Source organism: Labeo rohita, chromosome 10 (genome assembly GCF_022985175.1).
Source record: "Labeo rohita strain BAU-BD-2019 chromosome 10, IGBB_LRoh.1.0, whole genome shotgun sequence".
In the NCBI taxonomy this organism is placed as follows: domain Eukaryota; kingdom Metazoa; phylum Chordata; class Actinopteri; order Cypriniformes; family Cyprinidae; genus Labeo; species Labeo rohita.
Window position 1 is genome coordinate 18601939 of NC_066878.1, and position 12083 is coordinate 18614021.

Sequence of the window (12083 nt, forward strand, 5' to 3'; positions counted from 1 at the left end):
ATTTTTAAACCATTTTAAACAATGTTTTAATACTTACATAAACAATTTACAAAAAAAAAAAAAAAAAAAAAAAATTTTTTAAGGCCCTATGAAATAAGTTTTACTTTTCCCCCTCAAATTTACTTTTATTTTTATCACATTCTGTGTTTTTATTAATTTCAAAATTTCAAAATATTAAAATCAAAAGCATCTCTAATTAGTTGATCGTATATATATATATATATATATATAAAATGTATTATTTATTTATTTATTTATGTTATTTTGTTTTTCACAATTTTTTTTTACTGTATTGTATATTTAAAATTTTCTGGTAGAGAAATTCTGGTAAAAAAAAATAAATAAAAAAAATGGTAAAATAAAAATGGCACAACAAAACAAAATGACTAACTTTAAAAAACTTCAAAAATATAAAAACTAATTTAAAATGTTTATAAAACTCTAGGAGTATCTCGATAATGCTACAACAACACTGATTATCTGTCATTATTAATAAATGAAAATATTTTTTTGACACCGTTTCACATCATGCCCTCCATGTGCAGTAAAGTCACTGTAATGGATGACTTCTCATGGCTTATTAGTTTATCTCAAATCAGTTTACTATACTAAGTGTTATTTCCAGTGAGCTTGAACCAGAGAGACTCAATAAAAAAATTTGTCCCAGGACCTGGTAACCCTGTTGTAAAACATTTGAACATAAGGCAAGCTTATTTTATAAGCTAAATATCTTGTTATTGTAAGTTTACAGTTATTGTTTTGCCCCAGTGTTAACTGGTACTCTTTGTATGTGTCATACTTCCCTTGATCTGATACCCGCAGGGCTCGTATCCCATAAATCCTCTGTTACTGGCACAAAGCTGGCCCTGCTCTATTAAGTTTCTGTAGCCAAGAAAACGTCAAATCAAATTCGGCAGTGCCTCTCAGGCTGCAATCTGACATCAGCTTACTTTTGTTCTTCAAAGAGCACGAATTTCATCCAGAATGACGTTTGACTTGTACGGGGCAAGAGCGACTCTTGAGCTAAATTTGCACATATGAGGGGAAAAAAAGAACAAATTTAGTTCCACAGTTTGATTAAATTTCACATGTGGGACCCCCCAGAAAACGCTCCGTGTTGATAGAGAACGATACAGCGCCATTTTACCCCAACAATAAGCGTCTTTTACCTGCATGTCATGAAGGTTAACACTGGAAAACCTGTTATGAAAATACACTGCAAAATGGAGCTTTGCACACAGGTTTATTTACTTAAGACAGCAGTGCTGTTGCCTGTAGGGCCAATTGACCTGTGCTGCTCTGGCTGTGCACTACTGACTCTTTGAACTTGTAGTGCTGTTCAGACGCTCCTGCTCCAGGGGCTAGTAAGGAAGTGAGGAGGGAGCTCTGGGGGAAATTGGCCTTTACCCGAGGGGACCGAGTCTCCAGCCCCTGAGGTCCATGACACTACACAGCCACAATCTGGTTTTAAAACACACACCATACCACTGGATTAAGACAGGAGTTGATGTCTGGCCAGAACAGAAGGCCAGGTGAATGAATGAAAGAAAGCACCTTTATAACAAGCTTTAAGGGTGAATGTGTGATCGTATGAACACTTCTCACTGCCACCTCACAACACAGACCAAAAACATACAAGCTGTAGAAGGTAGAGTACCTGGAGTGTGCATGGTGTCAAAATTCAGCACTGTATTTACTCTTCATGATATTTGTTACATGCTGTCATTTAGAAAAGATTCACCTGTTAAATTAGAAACCAGCAGATTTTGAGTAATGCACTTTCATTGGAAGTCTATAGGTAAAGACATTACACTAGTTAAAATCCCCCTGTAGTGAAAATCAAGATTTTTATGTTGTTTATTTGTTTATGTGGTGTTTTTAAAGGAGAAGTTCACTTTCAAAACAAAGATTCACATATAATGTACTCACCCACTTGTCATCCAAGATGTTTATGTCTTTCTTTCTTCAGTCGTAAGGAAATTTTTTTTTTTTAAGAAAAACATTTTAGCATATTTCTCCATATAATGGACTGATATGGTGCCCCGAGTTTGAACTTCCAAAATGCAGTTTAAATGCGGCTTCAAACGATCCCAGCCAAGAAAGAAGGGTCTTATCTAGCGAAACAATTAGTTATTTGAATAAAAATAATACGATTTATATACTTTTTAATGCCAAACGCTCGTCTTGTCTTACTCTGCCTGGACTGTTTTTGTTCCGGTTCATGACAGTTAGGGTATGTCGAAAAACTCCCATCTCATGTTCTCCCTCAACTTCAAAATCGTCCTATATCGCTGTTTTATCTTTTTTGTTAAGGGTGTTTGTTCTTCTTTGCATGTTCACTTTGCAAATACTGTGTCGGTACTTCTGCAGCGATGTAGGATGATTTTGAAATGATTTTTGAAGTTGAGGGAGAAAATACGATTGGAGTTTTTCGACATACCCTAACTGTCTTGAACCAGAATAAACAGATTTCAGAGAGAGAAAGGCAAGACAAGTGTTTGAGATTAAAAAGTATATAAATTGTATTTTTATAATAAAATAATCAATCGTTTTGCTAGATAAGACCCTTCTTCCTCGGGCTGGGATCGTTTACAACCACATTTGGGATCGTCTGAAGCTGCATTTAAAATGCATTTTGGAAGTTCAGAATCGGGGCACCATATCAGTCCATTATATGGAGAAAAATGCAGAAAAAACATTATGTTAAAAAACATAATTTCTTTATGACTGAAGAAAGAAAGACATGAACATCTTGAATGACAAGGGGGTGAGTACATTATATGTGAATCTTTGTTTTGGAAGTGGATTTCTCCTTTAATATGCCTTAAGACAAACCATGTGCCAGTTCATTAATTAACACCATTGCTGAGTATTTTCTCCTTAAAACTAGTTTCCCAAAGGCTGTCCCAGAAATGCGGTTTGAAACAGCCCTTTTTTGCTACGTCACAAACTTCAGTAACCAATCACGTCAAAGGATAGATTCCTATCATTAGCATGCAAAATATACCAATAGGATTATCAGCACAAAAACAAATATTAAATAGAGCATTTAATAGAGCATATAGAGTGTTAAATAGAGCACAACCACTAGGCGCTAACCGCGAACTTGAAAAATAACCCGCGGCAACAGTGTAAAGTAGCCCGGTGTCAGGCTCACCCCTCCCGCATTGCCGTCTGCACTTTACTCGCATATGCTCAAGGGCGCGAACTGGAATCACAAACTAGGCTGCATTCGAGTCTTCAAGGCATTTGAGGGCACAACATCGTTAAGTAAGTAACTTTAACAAATGTTACAGTATCCACTGTAGTTGTCCGCCAATAAAAACATAGTTTTTATCAGTCATCATCTGTGTTTCACCATTATATCGCGTTTACTACAGTTCAGTTAGTGGATCAGGGTGTTCTGGCTGGTGTGACTGCGTGGGGGCGGGGCTAATTTGCATATTCAAAGACCCGCGTATAGTAAATGAGGCAAGGAGGGGTAGAGTTATATTCAAGCTGTTTTAAGGCATGAGAAAATTATTTTCACAAAAAAAAAAGCATTTAAATATGTCATTTTGATCAAAGATCAGTTTTAAGGGATAAAAATGTCGACTACAAGGGGACTTTAAATACACTGTTTAGTCATTTTCAGCTTTTGTATGTTCAGATTTGCACAATTAAACAACCAATATCTGCCGATATACAGTTGCAATCAAAATTATTCATCCCCGCGAAGACTGCAATGCTTTACAACTACAAGCTTTTCTGAAGATCCAGGACTTTATAAAATTTGCATCTACAACAGTTTAGTGGCATATTAAAAGTGATAATGTCTATATATAATGTTTTTGACTTATAGGATTTTTAAATAACACAACTATGTCATAATTATTCAACGCCTATTCAACATTGCTATTTTAAATCACTTATTTTTACGGTAGGGAACAAAATTGTTCTCTGCATAAATGTTTGTATTTCAAAAAGGAATTAGAGTAGAAATACAATAGTTGTAACGTTATTATTTTTAAAACATTTGTATACAAATCAATTCATTTTAACCTTCAATATTATAGTCATGTGGTACCAACTGACTCTCATGTATATTTTACAGCATTAGTTGAGATTTTCTTTTCCTTGAGAAATTTTGGCATGTACTGTACCTTTTATCCAAAACAATCAATATCGAATCAAATCAGAAATCAAATCCAATCAAATTTCAAGCTTGTGAATCTTAATCCTATCATGAAATTTGTCAAAACCCAGTCCTATCAAAGAGTAATAGAAATTAACATAAAGAAATATACTAAATGAAGTAACCACAATTAATACAGAAGTTATGATCTGTTGTAGAACTTTATATTCTTTAATTAAAAAAATAATAAAAGAAAAAATAAAAAGAGATACATTTTCAGTATATCATGAAAACTATGAAGTACACAAAAAGCAAACTGAAGCCAAGTTTAAATTAAATCTTTTTAATTGGATAACACGTTTTGAGTGCACAAAATTTATTAACATTTCTACACAATACGTTAGGATTACAGCGCAACCACTGGCACACTGTCTCTCATCTGGTCAGAAGCACGGAGATGGTGAACATATTTATAGGACAGCGACTGGCCCTTTTTACCAGTTCCAGAAGAACATGCGGCTGCCGTGCTTGGATGGCTGTAGCTCAGCCTCAATCGGAGGATTGGGCTCGGGTCTTGGTCTTGAAAGGTAGGCGTTTTCAGGCAGGGGCCGAGAGGTTGCCACCTTGGTCACCTGTGGGAGGGGTCAAAGTTGTGAGATCAAAAAGTCATTGAAAGAACTTTTAATATAAATCACTTACCAGGAATAGCAAAGCAATGGACATATTGACTCACTTTGGACAGGTCTCCTAGCTCTGGCCTCTCCCAGCCCAGCTTATCCAGCACACAGTTATCAAACTCCTTCTGCTGTTTACGGCAGTGGCGCAGCTCAGCCAGGTTAGAGTAATCCAGACAGGTCCAGTACTCTGTGAAGGACTCGGCACAGTTCCCCTTTATCTGCCTGTGGGTCAAACAATAAAAAGGTAAAAAAAACTTTATTACATGCTAATATTGGGATTTACACTATGTCCTAACCAGCCACAACAAATTTTTCCATGTCGGTTATTTCGTTTTTTTAATCCTGTTAATACTTTCCCATTAAAAACATACTTCCGTGTGTGTATATACAGAGACATGTATGACCGGTGCGCTCATGTCTTTTGCACGTGAGCAGCACGTTTAAGACGCTGCATCAAGTAAACAGTATTTAAACTTTTACACACTGCGCCGCTCATCAATGTCAGTTGCAAAACAGTGGACCAATCAGAAGACCACAGAGGCGGGACAAGCATTGCCAGCTTTTGTTTACAGTAGCAGGTTGCCTTGGCACCTTTTGTATAGAGGGTATGCATTGACGTCACTTTACCAGCAGAACACCCCGGCAATATTCAACATATTAACATAAAATGAAATCTGCAAATCCGTGTTTCGCCACCTGGAGTCCATTTATTTCTTTGAATTGCAGTGATCCATTTGCTTTTCTTTTCTGTAGCTTTTGGCATCCTGTAAAAATGTACCTCAGGTTTCTTGTCAAATCCATTTGTACAGTCAATCGCAAAGCTCGTTCTGGTTTTAGGTGTGTTTTGTGTGTTCTTCGCAGCATTCACGCTAAACCAACGCTGCCGCTCAGTCTTTTTGCCACTCACTGGGCGGAGCCACGCACTCACTCCATATGACGGTGATGTCACATGCATACCCTCTATAGGACGGCAACATGGTGGAGTGGGCATTCTGCGCGTTTTTTTTTTATTATTATTATTTTTTTTTTACTATAAATACTAACGCGCATATAGAGTGACAGGACAAGATCACTCAGAGGAAGATCACATGTACCAGGAATCATGAGTCAGATTCACATCTATAACTATGAGGGCAATAAATAAATAAATAAATAAATAATCGTTCATTAATCGTAATCGAGGAAAAAAGTTTAATTAATCGAGATTTTGATGTTAGGTCATATCGTCCAGCCCTTCTAAGAACACATACCTGACATCCACAGTGATACGCACAATGCCTTGTCAGACAGCATCCTTATTCATGGTAATTCTTGTTGTATTTACTGTAAAATATTCTAAGCAATGTTCTCTCTAAAGCCAGGCTCACACTACAGGATTTTTAGCCCGATTGCCCCTATTTTGCCCTCCCGAGATCGGAGCAAAAATCCAGTCCAGCACCTTGATCTGTCCCAATGTTCGGCGCAGATTATCTGGTAATTTGAGGCGTTCACAGATCGAATCTTGCACCTCCCGATTTGCTTGCACACAAATCCCCGATTAATATCAAACATGTTTGATATTTAGGATTTTAAATCGGGATAATGAAGGCTATATGATTACATCACTACCTTCACAACAGCCAATGCGTGACCACAAAACAGCTGATAATGGAGACGGAGGAAACTGCTTTTTGAGTTTTTGTAGTAAAACTGTCTGTATAATGTGTCGAAAACATATCACAACACTGAAGAGTAAGAGAAGCTATGAGGTGAAATCGTCTCACGTTTTCAACATACCGGATGAGTGCAGAAAGCTGCTAGCACGCTAGCTAACATATGTAAATACTGCTGAAATGACGATCTGTTGCGTAAAATCACGTGAGGCAATCCCACCGGCATGATAATCTTAATAATATCTTGTAGTGTGTGATGCGCCACAATTTTCAAAACTTGTAGTGTGTGCATGTTTAAGATTTCAGGGAAGATAATCTGCAAAGATTCTCCTTCTGTGTGCGCTGCAACCAGATTTCGTAATCGGTTAGGATTTTAAAAATCCTGTAGTGTGAACCCAGTTTAATCTGGGAAGAAATAATGTCCTGCACACATCTGTGCCATTTGACTGTATTCTAGTAAAAGTGAAAGAACTGCAGTGCTTGGTTAAACCGTTGATGTCGCTATTAGAACCACAAAACCAGTCTTATGTTTCAAAATTACATTTGTAGCAATAGCCAAAAATACATCGGATGGGATCAAATTTATCGATTTTTCTTTTATGCCAAAAAATCATTAGGATATTAAGTAAAGATCATGTTCCATGAAGATATTTTGTAAATTTCCCACCATAAATATATCAAAACTTAATTTTTGATTAGTAACTTGCATTGCTATGAACTTCATTTGGACAACTTTAAAGGTGATTAGGTAGATTTTTTTTGCACCATCAGATTCCAGATTTTCAAATAGTTGTATCTCGGCCAAATATTGTCCTATCCTAACAAACCATACATCAACGGAAAGCTTATTTATTCAGCTTTCATGTGATGCTTAATATTTCTTTTGGAACCTGTGGTACTTTTTTCTTTGATGAATAAAAAATTTAAAAGAACAGCATTTATTCAAAATAGAAATCTTTTCTAACAATATAAGTCTTTATTATCACTTTTTAATGCATTTAACACATGAATAAAAGTATGACTTTCTTTTAAAAAAATTAATAAATAAAAAATTACTGATTCCAAACTTTTGCTTAGCAGTGTATGTTGTAAGACAAAATTTCTATTTTGAATAAACACTGTTCTTTTTAACTTTTTATTCAACAAATAATTCTGAAAAAATATCACAGGTCCCAAAAATATTATGTAGCACAACTGTTTCCAACATTGATTATAAATCAGCATATCTGAATGATTTCTGAAGGATCATGTGACACTGAAGACTGGAGTAATGAAGCTGAAAATTCAGCTTTGCTTCACAGGAATAAATTACATTTTAAAGTATATTAAAGTAGAAAAATACTTTTAAATTGCAATAATATTTCACAATATTATTTTCTGAAATAGTATTCAGTATTTTTTTAATAGATACAGCCTTGATGAGCATAAGAAACTTTTAAAAACTTTACTGATCCCAAACTTTTGAATTTGCTCTATGTGTACCCGTGATTTCACGTGCTGAAATGACGAAACGCTTCCCCGCTTATATTTGAAAAAGCAACACACGCAGAGCATCTTCCCTTCTAATGACATGCAATGATAAGCCTTTCTAAACCTGTTGTCCAACAAAAGAGTTATAAAAAACATTATAACTTGTTTTTAATTCACAACATCAGTCAATTGTTTGAAATAACTTCCTTATGTGATCTGATGTGGATTCTTATCACAGAATGAGGCAGCGATAAATTCTATACTCATATTCTATGTATGTCAATTAGCAATGGCTTATGAAAATACACAATGGCTTGAAGAACACAGATAAACCCTATATTATTGCAGACGAGTGTTTATTGTCCTTACATTTCATCATTCAAAACGTTTAACGCTATAGCTTGTTTTTATTCAGTTACAGCAATAGCCATGCCTTTATCCATTAGTGAAGCTGTAACGGAATGTCATCAGTGATACTTCTTTGACGCATATGTGGATTTTCTGCACAAAGGCGCCCTTTGGCGTCCAGTATGAATGAAACCTATTCTATTTTGCATAAAAATAAAAAAAATAATACCTCTCTCAAAAGAAAAATCAAGCAGAGATATACTAAACCACGCTTTTTCTAGTGTACAGAGGTTTACGGAAGTATTTTGTTAATTTGTTGCAAAAAGCAAAAAAAAAAAAAAAAAAATAAAAAAACACACTGAAGTGGCAAGATATCAGAACCGAACCGAACACCGTGGTTAAAAACTGAGGTACGTATTGAACCGTGGACTAACTGTATTGTTGCATTCCTAGTAAAAACTACAACTTTGACTAAAAAACTAAAAGTACCTGAAGAAGTTGAGCGCACACTCGTTGACTTTCCTCCCTTCTTTCAGACACTTTCTGGGGTCCTTCTCCTCCCAGCGGCACAGCATGAACTCTTTGTTGGCCTTGTCACATTGTGAGCCATAGTGATGAGCAGCTGCCTTCAGTACGGCTGACGACACATTAACCTGCACAGAAAGCCGCAGTCCTGATATCACATATAATGCATAAATAATTAATCTTTAATGACTATTTTCTCTAGCAAGAAATACATGCATGAAATTAAAGAGATATTGGCTAGTAATACACAATGTCTGATGTGAAGTCTTGCTTTTGCATTAGATATTAATCTCCAAAATAATATGGATTACATGCCATGCCTTTTCACCCAATAACCTATTGTGTCTATAATAAGCCTGCCATAATTAGACAAAAGCTGTAAATGCTAGTTTGAGTATATTACACTTAATAACACACACACACACAGACACAGACACAGATATGGTACCACAAAATATTAAACCAAACACTGACTATTAGAAAGCTGCTAAAAACAACATCACTATAGTCCAAAAGTCAGTTTTCCAGTGTGTTCAAATGCATTCTTGCTTTTTTATCTTCACAAACCAGCAAACACAGCAATACTAGCTGAACACATTTAAATGAACTTCACAGGTTAACGTTAGCAGTGCTATTCCTGCAGCTTCAGGCTAACACCTGGTTCTGTTTTCATTCTTTAAGACATACCTCTTCGACGTTCAGTTCCTTCAACGTCGGAACCTCAACCACACCAGGCATGGTGCGAGTTTTAATCCACCAAAAACGAGTTTGACAGTTCGCACAACAACACAACTCAAGGTCCTCGTCGGCAGCAGGACGAGGCCGCACGGAGAAGGTCAGTTAACCGCGCATGCGCGAAAAATTACAGGCGCCTTTGGACGACGTCATGCGTGAGGAAACTGGGAGACGCTGTAGCGCCATCTTGGCTCCAAACACAACGCCAAGTTATGGCACTACTTTTCTACTGATACCCTTCAAAACATTTACCTAGCTATAAGATTATTATATAAAACGCATTCTTTCACCTTGTGTATGAATGACAGTGATATCTGTCCCATAAAAGTGTTACCATTAAATATGTAGCGTCTCGTTTGTGTTTCCATGGAAACACATGTTGTTGCTTTGCTGTTGATCAACATGGAGTTTATGGAAAAGCAGTTATGATGGAGATTACAAAAACAGCAGGTAAAGCAAATTTTGTTGGCGACTGATGACATTTATATGCCCTTGAATCAAGTTTTATGTGAGTGCCGTACACTTGTTGTATGTAACATTTTATACGATGTTTCTGGTTTTTAATAATGTCTTAGCAAAGCTGGAGAGAAAGAAAGAGAGGTCATCACAAATACATATTACATATACATACAGAAATTATATTCATAAAACAAAGTGAAATAATAAATACTTTAAATGTAGTAAGTGATAAACCAAATTAAGGGCTCAAGGGTTCTTTTAGGCACCTGCTAAATTAAATATTTTATATTTACCATGGTTTTACTACAAATAAATCCAAAAAAAAAAAAAAAACATGGTCACTATAGTTAAACCATGGTAACCACAAATTAACCATGGGTTTGATACCAAACATAGTTTAACCATAGTATTTGCAGTAAAACTGTGGTTATACAAATGGTAATGAATACACCAAAAACACTTAATTTTCATAAGGGTGTATACTTTTTAAATGTATAGAATAATATGAAGTGTATCTATTTCATATTATTGAATTAAATGTAAGGTAATGGAATTATGTTTTATATAGGGTTTTTAGAATATTTTAGATCTTTTTCATGACTGACTAGTCAAGGGTCAATGCCATATTTTAAAGGGGTCATCAGATGCCCATTTTCCACAAGTTGATATGATTCTTTAGGGTCTTGATGAAAAATCTATAATATACTTTGGTTCAAAATTCTCAATGGTAGTGTAAAACAACACCCTTTTTACCTTGTCAAAATCAGCTCTGCAAAAATCGTCTCATTCTGGTCGAGGTTGCTTTAAATGTTAATGAGCTCTGCTCGCCCCGCCCCTCTCTTCTCTCTGTGGAGTGACAAGCCTGTTTACTTTAGCCGCTAAATGTGCTAACTAGGTCGGACTGTTACAGCTGATTTAAGGCGGGTCTGAGGTAAGACGCTCATGTCAATCAACTATCGTGAGAGCGGCCTCTGTCGGTTTGACGCCACACCAACAGGCATCTGAGAACGGCTCGATTTGAAAAGGGGAATATTATTTTTACAGATTAATTAAAAACCACTGCATGGATTTTTATCATTATAGGGTAGATTTGTACATACACTGCCAACACACATTAATGTTCAAACAACATGTAAAAGTGAACTTTGCACCCAATGACCCCTTTAAATATGACTCATTATTTTTCAGAGTAGCAAAAGCAATAATGTATACAACAATTTTCCTTTTGCAATAAGTTCATATCAATGTAGCAGTGCTATTGCGATACTAAAGATACAGTAATTTTACAAATAAGGAAGAAATGAATCAAATGGTCTATGGCTCTCATCACATGCTGTCTTTCAAAGGATGGAGGGGACGGGCGAATACACACTTCCCACTCACACCAGATATGTCGGAGAAATGAAAGACGGCATGTTCCATGGAAAAGGAGTGCTGCATTTCCCCAATGGAAGCAAATATGAAGGAACTTGGGAGAAAGGAATATCCATAGAGGTCTTGCCCTCCTCCTAATGATAATAATGAAGTTAATGATAATAAAGCATAGCTGTTGACAACAATGTATTTGATATTTATCAAAATATTAAAAAAAGTATGCTAACATATTTACAAAATTAAAATAATAGATACACTGATTAAAATTAAAACAAAAAGTATTGTAACACATTTTGGTTGTAACACTTGTCACACTTGTATTCTTTGCAATGACGTCTTTAAGTGTGCCTTAAAGGGCTAGTTCACACAAAAATAATTTACTCACCCTCAAGCCATCCTAGGTGTATATGACTTTCTTCTTTCAGACAAGTACAATTGGAGTTATATTAAAAAATGTCCTGGCTCTTCCAAGCTTTATAATGGCAGTGAATGGGTGTTAAGATTTTGAAGTTCAATAAAGTGCATCCATCCAAAAAAAAAAAATACTCCACATGGCTCCAGGGGGTTAATAAAGGTCTTCTAAAGCAAATCGATGCACTTGTATGAGAAAAACATCCATATTTAAAACTTTATAAACTGTAATCTCTAGCTTCCGCTAACTGTCGTATGCGCGTTCATGAGAGAGTGGCGTTCCAGCGGATGGCGTAGGACAGGGGTGCCCAACCCTGT

General features: G+C 36.0%; 2 protein-coding genes across 3 annotated transcripts in view; one reads left to right on the top strand and one right to left on the bottom strand.

Moving 5' to 3' along the window:
* Positions 1-4437: 4437 nt before the first annotated feature.
* Positions 4438-9642, bottom strand: ndufa8 (NADH:ubiquinone oxidoreductase subunit A8). The gene is made up of 4 exons (XM_051121582.1): positions 9474-9642; positions 8751-8914; positions 4848-5013; positions 4438-4746 (listed from the first exon to the last, which is right to left on the bottom strand). The coding sequence occupies exons 1-4, from the start codon at positions 9522-9524 to the stop codon at positions 4609-4611; spliced, it is 519 nt and encodes a 172-aa protein (XP_050977539.1). The 5' UTR covers positions 9525-9642; the 3' UTR covers positions 4438-4608.
* An 85-nt stretch (positions 9643-9727) lies between these two features.
* The window catches only part of morn5 (MORN repeat containing 5), a 38975-nt gene continuing 36619 nt past the window's right edge, over positions 9728-12083 (top strand). For both annotated transcript variants that reach the window (XM_051121583.1, XM_051121584.1), the window contains exons 1-2: positions 9728-9971; positions 11327-11474. In XM_051121583.1, the coding sequence (XP_050977540.1) occupies positions 11328-11474 (147 nt within the window). In that variant the 5' untranslated portion in view covers positions 9728-9971; position 11327. The remainder of the gene's footprint in view (positions 9972-11326; positions 11475-12083) is intronic.

Excerpts from the sequence above, each read along its gene's own strand:
- ndufa8 (XM_051121582.1), bottom strand. The coding sequence starts at position 9,524 with ATGCCTGGTGTGGTTGAGGTTCCGACGTTGAAGGAACTGAACGTCGAA. Across the intron at positions 8,915-9,473 it reads AGGAACTGAACGTCGAAGAG|GTTAATGTGTCGTCAGCCGT; the intron begins GTATGTCTTAAA and ends CTTTCTGTGCAG. Across the intron at positions 5,014-8,750 it reads TGTGCGCTCAACTTCTTCAG|GCAGATAAAGGGGAACTGTG; the intron begins GTACTTTTAGTT and ends TTTGACCCACAG.